Source organism: Ixodes scapularis, unplaced genomic scaffold (genome assembly GCF_016920785.2).
Source record: "Ixodes scapularis isolate PalLabHiFi unplaced genomic scaffold, ASM1692078v2 PGA_scaffold7__128_contigs__length_106722199, whole genome shotgun sequence".
NCBI lineage: Eukaryota > Metazoa > Arthropoda > Arachnida > Ixodida > Ixodidae > Ixodes > Ixodes scapularis.
Genome location: NW_024609882.1, coordinates 47,576,660 through 47,598,027, shown reverse-complemented (window position 1 = coordinate 47,598,027; position 21,368 = coordinate 47,576,660). Strand labels below are relative to the sequence as shown.

At 40.6% G+C, this 21,368-nt stretch overlaps 1 protein-coding gene across 1 annotated transcript in view; it reads left to right on the top strand.

Moving 5' to 3' along the window:
* Positions 1 to 21,368, top strand: part of LOC8027799 (Down syndrome cell adhesion molecule-like protein 1 homolog) — a 101,949-nt gene that overhangs the window by 57,703 nt on the left and 22,878 nt on the right. The window contains exons 8-14 of the mRNA XM_040207633.1: positions 2,281 to 2,467; positions 5,518 to 5,665; positions 7,046 to 7,194; positions 8,958 to 9,089; positions 10,250 to 10,417; positions 19,154 to 19,224; positions 20,020 to 20,260. Of these exons, the coding sequence (XP_040063567.1) occupies positions 2,281 to 2,467; positions 5,518 to 5,665; positions 7,046 to 7,194; positions 8,958 to 9,089; positions 10,250 to 10,417; positions 19,154 to 19,224; positions 20,020 to 20,260 (1,096 nt within the window). The remainder of the gene's footprint in view (positions 1 to 2,280; positions 2,468 to 5,517; positions 5,666 to 7,045; positions 7,195 to 8,957; positions 9,090 to 10,249; positions 10,418 to 19,153; positions 19,225 to 20,019; positions 20,261 to 21,368) is intronic.

Sequence of the window (21,368 nt, the reverse complement as noted above, 5' to 3'; positions counted from 1 at the left end):
GCGACTACTGATCACTGCATTAATACCTTCAGTGGCACGTCGTAAAATGATATTTGAGAACCAGGACACATATACGGGAAACTAGCGCAGTGAAACCTAACATTAATAAAAAAAAATTAAACACAGGTTGTGTCATACGATATGTACCCTGATATTATTTAGTTTTTGTTTTAGTCCTCCACCAATTAATTTATGAAACCATCGGCATTGGCTTAGTCACTGACATCTTAAGAAGCGCAGTGAGTGGCGAGTTTTGACCACCTTATTTAATTCGTTAGCATTAGCACCTACTGGACAGCGAAGAACTAATGCCGTCCGTCTGTGGGCCAAACAGGGGAAAGGGATGCGCGCCGCGTAGAGAGGAGGAGTGCATTGAATTACAAAGGCGAGAGGGGGGCGCTGACACGGGAAGGAAGCCAATGCGCGTGCGGGAAACTGGTGAACAGCGAAAGCAGCGTCAGGCAGCGGATGCGAAAGAAGCGGCAAGCCGACGCGGGTCTCGTGCGATAGAGTCTGGAGCGAAGGGGGCTCGGCGATCCCATTCGGTGAAAAAAAAAATATTTTCAGCCTTTTCACTCTGGTGAAGAAGGATGACCAGCACAGCTGTACTATGGTGGGAATAAAGTAGTGGCCGTCCGCACGTCGGCAAGCCAGAGCGGAAAGGCTGGAAAGGTTGCCGCGATCTATGAGCGACGGCGGCAAGCAGACAACCGGCAAACACAGCACTATGGACAGCTACCGCCATCTATGAGCGACGGCGGCAACCAGAGTGTTGTGTCGACATTTATTTGGTACCGGGCACGACCCTGGGGAACCTAGCCCTTAACACCTCCGCTGTAAAAAATGAAAGGAAGATTCATGGTTGCAGTCTTACGGAAAACGTTTGCACGACCCTCGGGAAACGACGCACAGATCCCATTTTGGTAACGCTAACACTGACCCAATAACGACGCCAAAAAGCGGGAGCAAAAAATAGAGGATGCAAAAGAGGAAGCCAAAAGAGAACGGAAAAACAGAAAAGTAAAAGCTTTTAGCATTACAGTTTCTCGAAGGGGGATGTGTGTGACGTTTCCCAACGGTCATGCTAACGCATTCCCTATGGATCCACCAATGAATCTTCCGTTAATTTTATCTCCACGCAGAAAACGACATGATGGCGTAATCAGAAAAAAGAAAATAATTCAAAACAAATCACAAAACTGGATTCGTCGACATAATAGGCAAAGCCCGAAGATTCTTAAGGTCAGCATTTTGTAAGAGAACTGGCTGTGTATGACACGGGATATCGGAAGAACACTTACAACAAAGTCTGACTCGTGCCCATTTATGTACAAGTTTTAGTTTACGTCATCTAGAGCCTGTTTTGCACGTAATTCAATGTTAGGTCTAACACATTGTCAACAAACATTGTTAACGGCAGGTCTTGTCACTTTGATCGTGATTTTCGTTAGAATGAGTTAAATGCCCGCAAAACCGAGAGGAAAAAGTTCCAGACTGAACTACGCGGAAAATTTAATTTGGTGTTCAGCACATAAACACTTACCCATAGTGCCCCTGTACATCTGCGAACAGCCTATGACAATATAAATACTCATACACAAATACCTACATATATATTCCGTCCGCGGTTAACTTTGCAAAAATTATCAATACAAAGTTTAGCACCAGTAAATCTTGTATGTCTGCCTTCTTTTGATTTGTTTTCTGCGGGCGTTGGCTAGTTTTTTATTAAATTATTTAATTTATTTTAATTTTTATGTTTCACATATTTATCTGTTTTCTTATTTCAATATTAGTACGGCCCTTTGAGCAATGAAGAGAAAAATAGTAGAATAAAACCATTTAAAAATAAAAACAATCTACTACAGAGCCATCCTAAATCGTGAGTGGTCAGGCAAATAGTCACAAAGCTCGCAAGTTGTTGCTGCTCGAAATGAGTCGAGAGATATTACTGCAACTCAAGGTCATTGTCTAGGAAGCGTGGGGTGCTCGTTAATGAGAGACTGCATACCGTAATCGAATTGATGATCAATGTGGGAAGAAATATACAGGGACCAACTAGTTTTTCTTTTAAATTTTACTGCAAGAGTACAATAATAGGTATTCTAAGAATGCATAAACTAGTTAGGCCGAAAACCAAGAAATGGAAAATGGTAGGGTGGTTCACACAAACTTGCTCGAGACTAGCTCCAGGTTGATAGCTGCAAAATATAAATCGTGCCACGCTCTTTATACATATCTAGAAGCGTATATTTAATGCGCTTCGTGAACGCGTGAAACGTGCGTCTCACAGGGAACGAACCGGGAGACTACAGGGCCATCAGCAGCAGCTCGAGAATCCACGTCTTCGAGAACGGGTCCCTCGCCGTGCACAACTCCGACGAGAAGGACGCGGGCTTCTTCCTGTGCCAGGCGTCGAACGGCATATCGCCCGTCCTCAGCAAAGTGGTCAAGCTCTCAGTCCACGGTAAGGATGACACTCATAACTGATTCGTAGATTTGTCTATTGAGGCACAATTGTCTTATAGAACCCAACACGGATTTCGTGATCTCCTCAAGCGCGTGGCGCAATGGAAAGTACCAGAGTTGGCCACCTGCCAAAGAAATGTTTAGGACGGCTCAACAATAAAAGTAAAAAAAGGCAGACACAAAAATAAATTTAGGCTACGCTAAAAAAAAAAACAAAAAAAACGGCGGCCTTTGTTAGAAGGATTGGGATTCGTCCCGAGAAGCACTGCGTTAAAATAAATTGTAGTTTTATGGAGAACGCAAAATGCAAGGTTTCATCGTGACATAAAATATAGCAGAAAATATTTCATTGCGTCGTCGTTATGCTACATACCTAATGCGGTAAGGCCTTATAATAAAGTTATTAGTTAGGGGTGGATATTGGTTGCTTGTGCTCCGTAACCAGCGATTTCAAAATCTAACAGTTTAAATATTTACCTTTTTCTTTGATCTTATGTATTACTTTTTACCTTTGAGCGCAATTGCCAATTAGTTTGCTGTACACACCTAAGCTTCGCTGCATAAGAATTGCTACCAATACGCATCAATTTAACTTGTGAAATGAACTGCTACGCGATTGCAATAGGGAGAAAAACGAAGAGAGCGAGGAGGAGATGAGGGAGCACGGGAGTGTCAGAGCACCGAGCTCTAGTTAGAATGAGTAGACGCAAAAGTTATGCGCTGAGAAACTTAGCGCGAGGAGGAGATATGACCGGGCGGGGACGTCATAACGCCGAGCTTTGGTTGCAGTGATTATTGGGTAGACCTAAATTTCGTCGAACTCGTTGAAAACGTTCGAATGCGAGAGCTAAACACCATACTCCGGCGCTCCGTGATCTGATGCGTTCGACGAGTACAGTAAAGACATAGACTGCCTTTGTCTGCACTGTACGTAGCAAAAGTACGGTGGAAGACCCGAAGCGTGTGCTGGAAGCCAGGTGTTCGTAACAGACGCCCCGCTGTTCTCAATCTGTCAGTGACCGTAGCATTTGCGTCTACAAATCCTTCAATACGCTACTGGCCACGTAACGTATCCGTAACGCTATGGAAGGGCTTGGTACGCGACCATGAGTTGTTGCTAGCATCGACAAAGGGGCTATGAGCCGCCAATCTTACCTGCGCTGCTGGAAGTCTGGCAGCGAGAAGTGAGTCGGAATTTTGAACCCATTCTGAACGACCCACTTTATCAGTAGAGAAATAATATAATCGCACTCTGAGCATTTCTCGTTAACGTAAGCGTCTTCAGCTCTCTACAGTCAATCAACTGCTCAATCCCATATGTTGGCACAAATCTCCAAAATAATATCCCGACTAGCGCCATCTAGTAGAGGCAATGCGAACCAGCACGCTGAGTCGCCTAGCTCTATTTCCCACACAAGAAAACTTTTTTTTTAAACCTTGAAATTTTTATTTTGTGAGTTCTCTCGTTAGAGATCAGTCAAGAACGACCGACGCTTGCGTACAGTGATCAAGTACAAGCGTAATACAGTTTCGGTGCAAGGGAAGGGGTTTTTGAAAACTTTATGTAATAGCGAATTCGCGATGGATCATTGTTAGTAGGGTTGCCAAACGAAAATGCTTCTCCCACTCTCAGAAAAAAAGGGTGTATTATTACTCCCTTTGTCCCATATAATACATTCCAAAACTTCGATTCGACATACAGCGCACTATAATCGAACAGACGGCCCCAAGTATTTACGAGGAGCTTGATAGCCGGGAGGTACAACTTATTAAAATAGCTAATGTACGTATTATTGAATACGAAAAAGATTATTAGAGTTTTCTTGGCGCTACTGCAAAAACTCCGTGTTTCCATTTCTTTGGTTTTTGATACGTACTTTAGCAATTTAAGAAGTAATATCGCACCGCTATTATGGTGCCTGGAACGCGTCTCCGACTGGTGTGTTTACCGGGTTCAAAAAAGTGGTCCCTCGATTTCCGCCTGATGACGTCAAAGCAATGTCATGCTGTCGCCTGGTGCGACCCTGGCGGCGCCCCAACAGTTGTGGTAAAAGTGGCAGGCGCCTGTTCTGCTGCAGGTGGCTTTCCACTGTGACAGTTCACGGAAGCTGGAGCATCCGGAAGTTGGGACGCCTAAAGGGACGCCGTGACGAAAGCGACACTCGCGTTCGCTCGTGCTTTTCGCCAGCATTTCTACGGCCAACCGCCAGGATCGCGACAGGCAACAGCATGACACTCGCGTCATTTGTTGCCACATTGGGACCACTTTTGATGTATGGGCGGGATAGGACGCTAAACACACCAGTCGAAGACGCGATCCAGGCACCATACCGTTATCAAGCCCCTCGTAAAATTTGGGGCCGTCCGTTTGACTATAGAGCGCTGTACGTCGAAATGAAGTTTTGGGGTGCATTATACGGGACAAAAGAGTGTAAGGCGATACCCTTTATTTTTAGGGTGTAGGCCAAGTAGTGTCCCTCGCGGCCGCTAGCGACCTTGTACCAAACATTGACCAAGAACTCGTGACAAGTAGCGTATTGAAGGACTGGGCGACTACTCGCTAACCATTTTCCCATTAGAGCGCGACGCTTTGACGTCCCTGACGCTTTCTTCTCCTCCTATACCTCTCTCTCTCTCTCTCGCTTTATCTCATCATTCTCGCTGACAGCCTAAGAAACGCAGGCTACGGCGAATCACGAGCATCGTACTATCGCTCCGCATCCATTAAGCTTGCAACATTCGCCAATAAGAAAGCCAAGAGCCAATTACAAAGCAAGAAACGTCACCATAACAAGCCCCCCCTTCTGCTTACAAGGTTTCAGTAGCCGCAAATACATGGATGCGACCGTAGCGCACCGATTCGACGTATCACAATTGTGAGTGGATAGAAGAGAATGAAGCAGAGGGGCTGGGCGCGTGTGATTGGTTTCCTCTAGATTCAGTGGACTTGGCATCCATGTAAACGCTGCCGGTAACTCGAAGTCTTCGAAAGCCCGAAACATTGGATGCAATATTGAATTCGTTCCTGTTTGTTTTGTTCATTTACAGTGGCAGCCCACTTCAAGTCGAAGTTCAAGGCTGAGAGTGTTCAGAGAGGACATTTGGTGAAGCTAAAGTGTGAGGCCTTCGGTGACAAGCCTGTTATCATAACGTGGACGAGAGACAAGCAACCTTTTGACCCAAAAGAAGATCCCAGGTATGTGTACTGCTAAACAGCGTTGTCTAGGTTTATTTTACTGCTTTCTGTCAATGCGATTCAATTTTTCGGAATACGAATTTGCAGTTATTTAGAAGATGATTTACTCAGTAATCCTTAATGTCTGCATGTGTATCTAAGATGCCCTTTTTAAGGGCACGCATACATTATGATTTTTTAAAGGTACGGATATGTATTGAGGGCATCAACATAAACAATTGTATCAAACGTTTTACAACTGACAAAGTCTTGACGGTCTTGACACTTAGCGTAACGGTCAATAAAGGCTCTATTCAAAATTACTGCTACTAACATCCTTCATTAATAGCAAAAGAAAAACAAGGCATGTGGAAGGCCAAGAGGCTTTGCATAAAAGCATTGACTGAATTTCAACTTTAAAGGGTTGATTTGGATCAAACCATTGCTCATGACTTGGAATTACTAACTGAGATTTGCTTTCTTCAGGCACTAGAAAGCTTACCACCTAATTTTTGTAGCAGAAAGAATATAACGTAGGGCCAGTCAACGTGAATTGCTCCTTTAGAAACACCTGCAAAAAGGAGGTTTGCTTTAAACAGACAGACACCGTAACTTCACCAGCAAGCCCCATTTCTACGAGTTAATCATAAACAATTACGTGTTTCTGGTTCCGGAATCTATTTTTTGGGCTCGCTTTTAGCAGTATTTTTTGAACACCAGATGAAGTGCGCCTGATCTCCTTAATGTGATAGGCACATTTAGTACTCTCGTCTAGAAATATATTGCACGTTTAAACCTTTTTATAGCGTACCTCCTATACCAGCGTTTTACATAGTTTGGTTCACGGACTTCATTGGGACCGCGGCCACCTTCAGTGAAGTATGCAATAACTCAAAAAAAGCTCCACGGTGGAGATGCAAGGCTTTAAAAAAGGATCTGAATCGTCGTTGCGAGCTTCTTTGCAGCTTTTATAAAGTTCTCACGAGTCGCAGTGCGCTTTTGCTAGTTTCTAGTTATGAGCATTTTTAGTGCATATTTTCATGAAGGAAGCGCTTAATACGTGTTTCCATTTTTGTTTTCCACTGTGAGAGCACTTTGTCTGGGCTCGTCAACGGTATTCCAAAGTCAATAAGCGTTATCTATATTCATCTGAATTGACGACACCAACTTTTTGTGATTTACGGCAACGTGGACTACCCCGATCTACGCAGCGCATTGGTGTCATGCAAGCCTGTTCCGTAGAGGTCCATGTATGACCCTGATATAGTTGTGAGGTTCCTGATGACACAAGGTTTGTAAAGTGTGTCGAGAAACGAACGTCCATGTAGGGTTGTAATTGTTTTTGTTGGAAATATAAACTGTATTACCTAATGGGCCATTTTGTTTTAATTTCTTCTAAAGGTACGAACTTAACGAAACTCTATTCTCTGGAGGAATCGTGTCGGAAATCACGATCCGCGGTGCCGATCGACGAGATTCTGCCTTATTCACGTGCTTAGCGCGTAACTCGTATGGCACCGACGACACTAACATGCAGCTGATACTTCAAGGTGAGTTTCAATTATAAACTGAGTATTGGTCGCCATGTTCGCTGACATCTTATTGCCAATCACATATTATTTTTTTTAAAGAAATTAACGTTTGATCACCTTTCCTTGAAAGTTTGTAATGCTACTACAGAGCAACAAACTTCATAGTTCTAATGCATCTCCCACTTAACCTATCCTTTCCATTTTTGTTGAGGAAACTTTGATATATCAATGTTAAATCTAACCGTTGTGTTTTGCGAGAAAAATACTACAGTTAGAATGCCGTTCGGGGTTACTTGCAGATTTTTAAATACGGAGCATGAGGAGATTAACCATCAGTTAGTCTTCTCATGCCCAACATTCACAAAAGCCGCGATCTGGAATCTTACGGTCTCGGGTGAATTAAATAAGAAAAAGAGATAATGACAGAACGGGAAAAAATCTTTTTTAATACATAAAATCCGGCGGTGTGCAAATTCAATTAAACATATGACCTTCTGAATTACGAAACATTATCAGAAGTTACGCTTCATTATGTAACAATATAGCTGTATAAATAATAGAAAATCTACAAAGCAATTTTAGCGGTTGTTAAATTTAATAAACCTGATTTCGTCAGGGACCAGAAAACTTAGCTTTTATTAAGAACCAACGCGGGACGACCATAAATAGTTTATTAGAAAATAATTTTAAACTGCATTTTTTAAACATCATCAAGTTTCAACACTTAAAAACCAAGTAGGAGACATGACGCATACCGTACACAAGAAAGGCTGATTCGCAACTACACATTCAATTTGTGAAGAAAAAAACAACAATATAAAAAAGAAAGACTACACACGGGCTACAAGGCCTTCACGATCATAGTTCGGGGTGTATGGTTTTGATAATATTACTGCCGCCCATTTATGGTGGAATTCGAAATGTTAGCTTTAATATGCAAACACTCAGATCACTCGCCGAAGCAACGTTCAGCCCTACATAAAATAAGAAGGTCCATTATTTCTCTGTTACCCCCTTTTTTGTGCTTTTGCATATTTCTAACATTACTAGAAGTATAGTGACACATTTACGCCCTGCATCTAGAGAGATGCGAACTTCGACCCTGAACTGGAGAATACCTATCTGATCTAAGGCTATCATTACGGATTCTGCCTGCTTGAGTTATTAGAGAAAAGCCACTGTTGGAGGCCATCACCTCTTTCACTGCAGGTCAAATGTATAGCACACGTCTTATAATTATCTGATATATAAAATAGCGCAAGAGTACAGGAACATGAAAGTGACAGCACAAACGCTTGTGGTGTTCCTTTCCTGCTTCGCTCATTTTGCGCTATGGTACATGTGATGTATAATCAACTAGCCCAGCAATTGATTTTAGCCTGTAGTAACATTTCAATTGAGGTCAAGATCTGTAAAAATGTGAGCACAAATATCTTAGAGATTTTAGTTTAATATTTTTGTGAACTTCGCACTGCTCCCTAGTTTTACATATTAAAGAGTTGCGTTAATTCGATCGGGCATGAATGAACAGCAATAGTTTTCTAAAATATCCCTTTTATATCGTGACTAAGTAGGTATGTTGACGAATGTGTGTTTTGTGCTTTACCTGCTTAAAGCATTCATCCTTTGTTTTTGTCGCTTTAAATAACCATAGCTGAGAGTTAGTGTCTCATTTTCTTCGTTATTAGTAAATCCTAATATTTGTCTTTGAAATATATTTGGTTTTTATCACCTTGGGAGCATATTCCTATCGACCCAATGTTTGACCTTGCGTCTTTCAGAACCCCCGGACAGTCCTCAGGAGGTAAAGCTTTTAGAATACGGCAGCAGACATGTCAAGTTGTCTTGGGTAACGCCTTACAGTGGAAACAGTCCCGTGGTCAAGTACGTCTTGCAGTACAGGGAGGACTCTGGTAAGTATGGTAAAACATCCAATTGAAATAATCCGTGTTTTTTTTTTCTTATAATGCACTTTGAATAATTTCTCAATGTAGGTTCAATGCAAACCTATAAAGGTCCTCAAAGTCGATGTCTACAGTTAGTAATGTTTATTTGTGTGTGTTTTTTTTTTTTTTTTTACAGCGGAGCTGTTTAGGGTTAGGTTCCCCAGGATCGTGTCCGTGTATGTCGACACAAACCTACCTGGACAGTTACCGCCACTTATAAGCGACGGCGGCAAGCACACAACCAGTATGGTTTCCGCCGGCGCTCGTCGATGGCGGCAACCTTTCCAGCTATGATAGAAAAATGGATAGTTGGGCGCGTTGGTGGGAATTTATCGTAGGAAACAGCGCCAAAAGCAAACGACGACGAAGAAGAAGCACACAGTGTATCGAGTACAGCTACGCTGGTCTTCCTTCTTCACGAGAGTGGAAAGGCGGTTTTATTTTTTTTTAATATTCCGCTCTTCATTATTTTTTTCTTTGCGCTTTGAAAGCGAATGGCTTCTTCAGTGAAATCCGTCCACTGGAGAGCAATTACTTTATTTCTGACCTACCTGTTGATACTCCCATACACTGCCGCTAATTATGAAGTATTTATTATGTTCCTTAAATATTAAGTGATATGGAATTTAAGAAACCAGGAAGTAAAGACGCCTTCCCATCATCTCCGTTGCTCGATATTTTATTTCGAGAGTAATCTTTAAGAGAACAGATGATAAAACAAAAGGAAAAAACATTTTCCTAAAATTTGTTTTATCCTCACATAAAAGCAAACAAGTTAAACTACAATAAATGTGTCCATTTATTAAAGAAACGGCTATACTTGAAGTGCATTTGAGTATACGTTCAATACCTTAAGTACGCTTTTAATATTATTTTAGTGAACGTTTTTGTTTAGTGGTCGTGTTCACCTGTCGACCCTGTCGGCGACTTAGGTGTACTTAAAAAGTGAATGGTTAAAATTCTACCTGTGGAATGAAATATAATTTCAATGTACTTTGTTTTAAGTTTTAAATGAACATACCAATTAAGAAAATTTTAGTGGATTACATTTAGCCATAAAATATTCGGCTTGATTAGCGCGTCTTTGTCTTAGTGTGGGTTCTGAGCCGAACAAATTTTGCCTCCAGAGTCTTGGCACCACAAGTCTATGAACATCAGCGTTCCCGGATCCGAAACTAGCGCCGAGATTAGAGGCTTGCATCCGGTAACCCTGTACGTCATCAGAATGTTTGCCGTCAATTCCTTGGGACACAGCGAACCCAGCACGGAAACGCATGTCCGAACAGATGTCGAAGGTGAGTCCGCTTTTGTTTTTAATGGCCAAGTCTTAACCCCAACATACTTGCGTCATGCTGGTATTTGTTTCAAGCTGTAATGCAGACTAAAGGCCGACCCAGATAAGATATGTTCACGACACACTGACTCGCGTTTTAGCGGTCGTACTCACAGCATTTGATGGGGGCTTTTATTACAGAAGGAAAGAGGGCAAGGTTGCCAAACCACACTCGGCGCTTTTCGTCGGCAACTCTTCGGCGTTTGGTGCAGTGTAGCCAAATTCGCGCTTTTTATGAAACGAGGCAATATGTAAATCGGCTGCTACATTTCTTTTCCGCGAAATAACACAACTGACTGAATGTTCATCAACGACGAGATCCCAATTTCCAAACGCTTCTCGCAGAGGTGCGCCCTGCAATCGCCACTTGCATGAAAGCTCCAAAAGGAAGACGGCTGCGATCTCTGCTCAAAGCCCTTCCTTTTATATATACTTTTTTTGACATCGCTAGTCATATAGAAGTTATTTTCGTCTGTCTCAGACGTTCATCGTTCCTTGGAAAGAGCTGTAGCAATTCCATGCAGTTCGCTTATAAACCGTCAAACGGGAAAAGCGACTACCCGACTTTGGCGACTTAGCCAAGCCAGTCAGCCGGCCGAAAAAGTAGGCTAGCCGATCCTCGAGCAAGCCCCGGCTGTCAACTTGTGAGCTGACTGGGCGGCACGACGCTGTACGTTTTGAGATACGCACCGCCGAAAGTCGCCGAAATGCCTAGATCGGTCTTGGTAGGATCACCGCAAACCCATATATTTACGCCGATCTTGATTCACTGAGGTAGCTCTCATCCCGACGTGCGCCATACGTAGAGATTACGTCAGCACAAACGAGCTCAAATACGTCGAAAATACGCCCTATTTGGTTCTGCTTTAAGTTGACCGATGACTGTAAGGAAGAAGTTAGGCCACGCGAACATAGGGAAAACTTAAAAGTTATATTACGATGATCATATCAAAGTGTTGGATATCATATTATGACTTTCGGCCAGATGTACTTTGTCTCCAAAAAAGTTGTATGTATCAATGTGAAAAGCACAGCGACGTGCTTGACGTAAGAAAATGAATTTGACAAAGAAGTTGTTATCACCGATACATACAAGTCGTATGCATTGTGGGTCACGATATCAACATGTAGTCATAATCATACCTACCGCTTTTTTTTGTTATATGCCCCTTTATACACTAGCGCTACTGTCGAGTAAAGGATCTTTCAATTTCATTGCATCTCTTTTGTAATTTTGGTCAATTCAGGTTAGTCAAAATCCGAGTGCTATTCTGCTTTTTTTTTTCCTGCTTTAAGTTCCGTCCTGGGCTCTAGATTGCTACGATTACGTGATTGTACGTCCTACAAATGGGCTTCGTAAGGTAGTCACTATATTGTTCCAGAAACGTTCCAATTTGAGCCTTCGTTTGCAGGTAATTTTAAGAAATGAAACTATACATCACCGTTTAAAACAAACACTTCAGGTTTTGCCTGATCCTTTAAAAAATAAGTGGCTCCGGTTTATTTGTATGTGTCACTTCCTAAAGTTACGAGCACAAGTTAAGTGAACATAACTGTATTTTGAATTCTATTTCCTTCGATAAATCAATAGCCCTTATCGTCTACAACTGCATTTCTTTTTTACTTTTAGACAAGAAAAGGGCTGATATAAATTCACGTATATATATATAGGTGAAGTAAGGGAAATATAAAAACGATGGACCGGGAAAAGTTAATAAGTCAAAGATGCGTACTGTCCGAGTTGCTAATTCGAAATTTATTACGACGTTTCGAGCTGGGACCACTCTACGACGTCGTAATAAACTTCGCATTAGTAACTCCGACAGTACGCATCTTTGACTTGCATATACATATAAATATACATATATATATATATCTATATCCATATATATATATATATATATATATATATAACGGGAATGGTGGCGCGAGGCCGAAGGCGTGGGTATATAACTGAGAAGAAGAAAAAAAAAATATATATATGTGTAATATGGGTGGTTTCATCTGAAATCGGGCAGGCTAAAAGGGTCTAATTTTTAATTTTGAAGAAAAAAATATATGTTTCGGGGGCTTTTCTTAAATAAAGGGGGGCGCAAACTTTATATTCCCCAGAATGTTTGTTCTCGAGTTAAGGAGCGTAGAAGCCGCAGTGGCAGAAACTAGTGTTTTTGCCCGCCGTCGCAGGTCGCGTGTTTGACACCCTCTGCTGGCGATAGTATTTTTCCTACACCTTTTTAACTTTTTCCCCTCATTTAATGGATACCGTAAAGATACCTTGACGTATTCAAATCTTTTAGAAATTGAATTGTTTTCTAAAAAAATGTCAAACTCGTCAGTCAGATTTTTGGCCAACTTTGACAGGTCATTACTTTGTCTGCACTTAACCGAAATTCTCTTTCTTTAGCTTTATAGAAAGCCGAAAACAAGCCCATTTTAGATATGATAATATCATTATAATCTGCTGGGTAGCTGCTCCGCTACCTTCACGTAAACATTGTAAGAAATAACAAATGTTGAAGTTTGAGGTCGATTTTCTCAAAAATCCCATTTTTGTAGATTTTTATTTTTAAATTCTTTGAGATATACAAGTCAACTATCTGAACGAAAAATCTACAAATGTAATATTTTGGTTGTATATCCTCTATTTGAGCCGCAAGCGCCTGAATTGTGTGCTCATTTGACTAAAATGAGCATACATTTCACGCGATTTCGGCTCAAATAGATTATATACAACCAAAATATTACACTTACACATTGTTTTTTTCTTGTAGTCAACTATTATACCTAAAAGAAATCTCAAGAAGTAAAAATTTACAAAAATGTTTTTTTTTGGAGAAAGGTGGCCTCAAACTTTCACAAACAAAACTAAAGCCGGCATTGTGCGTCTCTACTATTTGGAAAATATGTTTTTATTTTTGTTTATGTTTTGAAAAAGATACATAAAGTAGCCGAACTTGTGATATTCATTGTAATTTAAAACTGGAAATGAGAGAGGAACCACATAAGGACACTACAAAACAATGAGTAACAGGTACATACAAATCAAAAGGAAACGCAACATGACAAAAATTGTTTCTATAAAGTCTGGTTCAAAGTAGACGGGGGTGAATACTCATTCTACAGCTTATTGCGATTGAATGATAAATTCTCACACCACTCAGATCTGTACTTACATCTTATGGAATCTCTTTTTACGAGGTTCAAAAGTGGACAAAAAAAAACATTCCAGACTTCATCAGACGCACCCAGCGAAGAGCCACATGGCTCCAGAAAGCGTATGTGAAGTCAACGTGCCGTCATCTTGCACTTTAATTTCGCTGAAAATTGGAGTGTCGTCATCAAGCGCGCGGTGCAAGGACATCACTGGAAGATCAAGTTGGTTTCCATCTTTACCTGCGTGGCTACATAGTTAGCAACGACATCGTCCATGACTCATCCCATGCGCTCATTGTGCTCAACGTCGTCGAAGCGCGGCTGGAAGAACTATTGCCTATTTTTACGCAACTCGTTTATATTTCACACGGTGCTCCAAGCCACTTCAAAAACAGGCACCAGGTGTACGAATTTTAAAAAAAAGGAGTGTCGTCGCCAAATGGATATTCTCCGCATCAGGGCACGGGAAAAGCTCGTGTGATGGAGTGAGCGGTGTGCTCAAGCACCAGGCATCCATCTATGACTTCATAACTACAGAATTGTACTCCGTAACGAATGCGCAGAGCTTCGTTGAGGCAGTCAGACCGAAAGACAAAGGGATTGTTCTACTTTCAATCGCCAAAGAGAAGCTCACGCCTTTTCGGGAGCTCAAGAAAAAAAGAGTGGGAGAAGGTAAACCCACCAAGAGGCATCCGATCCTCACACGTGAGGAGGAAGGCGCCTTGAACGTTGCCCTAGAAAAGATCTGCGAAAGCACAGAGAAGCTGCATACACGTGTCAAGGCATGCACGTACCACTTTGTGTCCCGAAATTTAGAAAATCATCAGTGAGTGCGTGCCGGCATGCTCAAAACTGCAACTGTGAGCTCCGTGGCTCCTACACAGTGCCGAAACTGATTCACAGTTACGTCGAACAAGTAAAAAAATGTACTGACTTCGGAAAATGTGCCATCGATGTTTTTTGTATTTTTTACTGGTTCTGCGCGCGCGTTTCTACATTACTGAGGTGCTCGAACTGTGCAGTCAACCGTCGGCGGTCAGCAAGATGTGACGATAACAAAACCTGGCGCATATTTCCCGAAGAGTTATGTACAGTACTTGAATAATATGAGAACGTGTCCTTCGATCGTAATAGGCTGTTTAAGGAGTAGCCACCTTCGTTTACTTTGAACCGTTCTATAAAGAGGCAAGTTTTGTCATGTTGTGTTCCCTTTTGATTTGCATGTACTTGTTACTCATTGTTTTGTAGTGTGCTTATGTGGTTTCTCTTTTATTTCAAGTTTTAAATTACAAAGAATATCACAAGCTCGCCTATTTACGTTTCTTTTTGAAAACGCAAAAAAAAAGAAAAATCATATTTTCGAAATCGTAGAGGCGCAGAATGCCGGTTTGAAGTTTGTTTGTGAAAGTTTGAAATATATTTTTTCAAAAACACCCAATTTGTAAATTTTATTTGTTTAAATTCTCTTAGATATAATAGTCGACTACAAGAAAAAACAATCTAGAAATTTAATATTTTAGCTGAATGTCCTCTATTTGAGCCGCAAAAGCGTGAAATGTGTGCTCATTTTAGTGAAATGAGCACACAATTCACGCCATTGCGGCTCAAATAGAGGACATACAACCATAATATTACATTTCTAGATTATTTTTCCTTATTGTCGACTATATATATAAAAGGATTTAAAAATAAAAATTCACAAAAATGTTGTTTTTGAGAAAATCGACTTCAAACGTTCAACGTTTCTTATTTCTTACAACGTTTACGTCAAGGTAGCGGAGCGGCTATTCAACAGATCATGATATTATTATATCTATAATGGGTTTTTTTTTTGGGCTCTCTGTTAAGCCAAAGAAAAAATATACCATAAGGACAGACAAAGTAATGACATGTCGAAATTGACCAAAATTCAACCTGAGTGACGAGCTTGACATTTTGTTTAGGAAACAATAGAATTCCTAAAATATTTGAATACGTCAAGGGATCTTTATAGTTCGTATTAAGTTAGAGGAACATTTTAAAAAGGTGTAAGAAAAACACTAGCGCCAGCAGAGCGTGTCAAACACGCGAGCTGCGACGGTAGGCAAAAACACTAGTTTCCGCCAGTGCGGCATCTACGCTTCGTAACTCGAGAACAAAAAATCTCGTGGACATGCGGTTCTCGCCCTCCTTCATTTGAGAAATACCCCCAAAACATCCCTTTTTTTCGTCAAAATAAAAAATTAGACCCTTTTAGGTTTCCCGATTTGAGGTGAAAACACTCATATCTATATATATTATTTTTGGTGAACATGCGCGAATCGTAAATTTCGCCAGTTCACCAGATAAAAAATATATATATATTTTATCTGGTGAACATGCGCGAACCGCATGTTCACCAGATTTTTGGTTCTCGAGTTACGAAGCGCAGATGCCTCAGTGGCGGAAACTAGTGTTTTTGCCTGCCGTCGCAGCTCGCGTGTTTGACACCCTCTGCTGGCGCTAGTGTTTTTCCTACACCTTTATATATCTATATATATATATATATATATATATATATATATATATATATATATATATATATATATATATATATATATATATATATATATATATATATATATATATATATATATATATATATATATATGTATATATATACAGGGTGTTTTAGAGAACGCAGGCCAAATCGCTCTTGCGAAAACTACTCATCGCAACGAAAAAAGGCTTGTGGCGTTTCGGTCCTCGGCCAGGGGCCCATTTAGGAGAATATGAAAGTCCGGGATAATTAAGTGGTTAATTATTTTTGCTTAATTAACGTTTTTGATATTGTGTTTAAGGGCATGGTTTAAATTAGAAAATTGCTCAGCATCAATGAAAAACACTGAATCAACAAATTGCCGAACGATAGAAGGCACGCGAAGCATTTTACGGCTTTCTGAAATACCGCACAAAATCGACATGTTTTTAAGTTTCGGTTTGCTATCAGAGCGCATATCAGCCCCGACGGCACCGCGCCCCGTGTTGAGATAGTGCCACCAACCTCTGCTGCGCTGTCATCGCGCGACGCATCGCACGACCAAAACGGCACAAGCCTTTTTTCGTTGCGATGAGTAGTTTTCGCAGGAGCGATTTGGCCTGCGTTCTCTGAAACACCCTGTACATTTATATATATATATATATATATATATATATATATATAGTTTTTTTTCGATGCAACTGTTGTGTTGCGATTGTATAGAGAATTAACACACCACTGCGTACCGTTTTGGCTGCCAGTTAGTGCCGGAGAATATGAAAATAATTTAAACAGATGTTTACAAAATTTCCTTATAATTAAGTCAGCTCTAGGCTTGGAGCAATAAAAGAATTTGTTCCAGATCGCTATAGTTATTTTAATAGTTCCTTTAACTGTAGGTCGCCTGAACAAGGTAAGGCTGAAAATTGGAACATTTATTCTTTATTCTTTATTCATGAAAAACCCGCAGCGCCTATACAGTCATTATTGCAGGGGGCACAATGCAATAAAAAAGAGATCCACATTCTCGCGGCACACCACTTCCGCCGGCAATGAATTCCATCCCGCAATGGTTCGTGCAAAAAAAGCGTGTTTCATAATGTTTGTCCTGAAGAAGTACGGCTGAATCTTATAACAATGGTCTGTACGAGCAGAACGGTAAGATGGGGAGTGCAGAAACTTTGCAGCACAAATTCCTGTTTGGTTGTGATAAATCGAGTAAAACAATTTGAGACGCAGCCTTTTACGACGCTCATTTAAATGCACCCATCTTAGTTCCTTTTTCATTTCAGTGGTGCAACTGAAACGATCGTATCTTCGCAGGACAAACCGAGCAGCAACAGATTGATTACGTTCTATAGTACTGATACGAACCTGGTAAGACGGGTCCCACACAGGACAACCATACTGTAATATCGGTCTAACATACGCTTTATACGCTGCCTCCTTAAGCTCTTTGCTTACATGTTTAAGGTTGCGCTGTAAAAAACTTAAAGCCCTGCCTGCCCTGGAAACGACACTGTTCACTTGAGCTGTCCATGTTCCGTCTTCAGAAAATATAACACCTAAATATTTATAAGATGGCTCAATTCTAATATTTTCATTGTTAATGAAGTACTGATGAGTCAATTTATTATGTTTTCTAGTAAAACACACAAGAACACACTTGCTAGCGTTCAATGACATCTTATTGTTACTACACCATGATTCAATTCGTTTAACATCTCTCATAAGCTGCGTGAAATCCGTTTCACCAGACACTGCTTTGTACAATGCACAATCATCGGTAAATAGACGTATTTTTGATGCAATTCCTCGGGAAATATCATTAATATAAATGAGAAAGAGAAGCGGTCCCAACACAGACCCCTGTGGCACGCCAGATGTTACAAAAACACGACCCGAACATGTCCCATTTACAACAACCTGTTGCTGCCTTGAAGCTAGGTAATCTCTTAACCAGTGCATCATATTATTATCAATATTTAAAACTTCAAGTTTCTGCAGTAATACCGAATGGAGAGACAGTATCAATTGCTTTCTTGATATCTAAAAATATACAATCAACTTGACCTCTATTATCAAGTACTGTGGCAATATCATGATAAAACTGGATTAACTGCGTCGTACATGAAAAACCTTTTCGGAACCCATGCTGTTGATCATTCAGAAAGCCGATCAAAACAAGGTGCTTCATTAACGCCGAGTACAAAACATGTTCGACAATTTTACAGCACACTGGGGTAAGCGAGATCGGCCTGTAGTTCAAACCAATACCTTTAGATCCACCCTTTAAAACTGGCCCGACATTGGCTATTTTCCAATCATCAGTCAATCATATTTTTTAGTTTAATAAATTGTATGGGTAAATAAATATGCGATTAACAAGGTTATCGTGAACAGCTTCGAGACTTAGAGAAAAACATGAGTAATAAGGGATTTGTAATAAAAAACAATACGAATTAACAATTCATTTACTGCAGAACTGCCTGTCGAAATGAGACAACTCAGGGATTCCAAACATCCATTTTATTCCCATATTTTCAATGGCCACAGATAAATCAAAATATTTCAAACGAACCCAGCCATCAGTAGATGTTCATTCATAAATGTATTATAATTCACAAAGCACATTATTAGTGCTATAGATATACTCAAAATGTGTTGCTTTAAAGAAACTTTAACCTGCAGTCGTGAGGAATGAGACAAACGAAGTGATTTTTAAGTCACTGGGAATACATTCATTTACATTCATTCTTTTCTTTGCCTTGACTGTTTTGTAAGTGAGTACGTAATTCTTGAGCGAAATATTACTGACTGACTTGGCACAATATACTATAACTTTGAGCCAATCAAAAACGTTGATGCGACAGAGACATTTTAACAAATTCTAATTTGTATAGTATCAAAAGTATTTGTATCATGGAAGCGACTCTGAGGTTTACTGTGGAGCAATATTTGAATCTTGGTTGGCTGGGTTGCTTAAGACATTTTCAAAACCAAAGTGTTTCAGAGTTTTTTTTTTCGCATGTAAAACGTGTTTTATAGCTCCTGGAGGACCGCCGTTGAAAGTTAGGGCGGAAGCGACCGGGTCCCAGTCAATCAAAGTATGGTGGAAGGTAAGAGCGCAACGTTCACTAACCATAAACACCTACACGTAATGCCTAAATTACTACATTTTTGCTAGATAAACCGATCTTTTGAACCAAATAGTGATTATAAATTATATTTGGCTGTTCTATTAAAAACAGTTTATTAACATATAAAACAAAAATGTGAGCGATTAATTTCATATTGACTTTATAATATTTAAAAATAATAAACCAAAGATTATTTAACTGGTAATTGATGCATACGATACAACGTATTGTTTTAGAGTGATTATCACACAGGTCACCAAAGAAAAATGTTGAGAACAAGTGTTCTGAGAGAACATTCCCATGACAACTAATATAGTGTCTTATCTTTTCAAGTCTATACTCACGATGTTTCTACTCATTATATATGTTATTTCGTATGTTATAAGTGCAATTTTCGCTAAACACTCTTATGTTTACTGCTATAAGTTTATACATTTTACCATACATTTAGGTGATAGCAGTTATAATTGGCATTATAACAATCACAACCTTTGAGAACTTACTCTATTTTGAATCAGCTTCACGATTCATTGAAACGACCGTGACACTTTGGAAGATAATGGCATAAAATTGCTAAAATGTTAGTCTCAAGGTTCCATTGTCAAATTTTGTGAACCTTCCGTCCATAAGGTGACTGCCACCGGGGAGAGCAACAGACTGTTAAATCTTTAGTATTATGCTCACGCGTAGTTCGTAATTGGCAATTTTTAAGATGAACATTTTCCACAATAATAAACAAACGTGTGACATCCAATTTTCATGCGTCTCTTGCAGCCCCCTAGAAAGGACGTACAATTCGGAGCTCTCAAGGGGTATTACGTCGGCTACAAGGTCAAGGATACAACGGATACCTACGTATACAAAACCCTCGAAATCACCTCTTCTAACTTTCACGACGAGTGTCATATCACCAGCTTAAAACGTAACACAGACTACAGTGTTGTAGTGCAAGCGTTCAACGCCAAGGGTGCAGGCCCACCTTCTGAAGAGATCTTCGTTAAGACGCTCAAGAATGGTAAGTGAATGACTAAAGGTGCATGAATATTTACTCTACAGTTAAATGTTCTCATATTTTTCCAGCATAGTATACGTCCCGAAATAAATCGCTAAATGTGCTATTTTATTCAAGCTATTTTTCAATGAGACGGTGGAAAGTCTAGCGTTTCAAAATATGTCTTGGTAGTAGGCACCTGCTGGCTATCAAAACCAAATTTTCATTCTTGAAACAACTTCAGTGCATTGTGGTAGGCATTGCTAAATCACCGTAATATCTCTCTATATGTAATTAAGAGGGCACACCATAATTGTATTATATTTGTATTGTAGTTACTTTTTCTGCAGAAAGCAGCATGAATTATGTAGTTCCATCAAGGAATATCTATACGGAAAGTGGTTTTAGGAAGGAGTTTTATTATTCCAATCATATTAGTTGCATTAAGCACTAAGAAAATACAGAATGTACTAAGGTGTTGGCTGGATATAAAATATAGTTCCACCATCATTATGTACTGTAACCAGACATAGTTGGAAGTGTATTTATCTATTAAAGCTTGTGGGGCGCTCGGCCCGCCACACGGCGGCCAAACCGGCGACTAGCGGGGGGGCGGCACCCGGCGCCGAGAGGGTAGAAAAGGGATGGCCCGTGTGGCCGAAAGCAGTTGTTGCCCCGAGTCTGGACCAGAGTCATGGTAATAAACCCTGTTTGACCCCGAAGAACGAGTCGTCTGGTTGATCACCTGCGGCGGATGGCGGAAGGCGAACGCCACATCTGGCGCCCAACGTGGACTCTGTCGTCCGTCGTCGGTGATCTCGACCAGACGGTTCGTCCTCCCTTTCTTATACTTTGCATTTCTTAATCTCTTTTCGGTCGTTGATTCGTCGCGGTTCGCGTTTTTCATTTTTTCTATATCGCGTCGTGTTTTTCTTATTCATTGTGACTTTTTGCGCGCTCGCCTATCACCGCGGTCTGCACGTCGCTGACGGTGCGGTTTTCTTGGCGTAGTTTGTTGGCGCGTTTTTTTTTTCTTCCCTCGTGTTCGCGTGTGCGAGAGGCTTGCGGCACGAAGAGCAAGCGGCACCGGAAGCGACGACGAGTCCGACTCGTACCTGCTGAGCGAGGACGG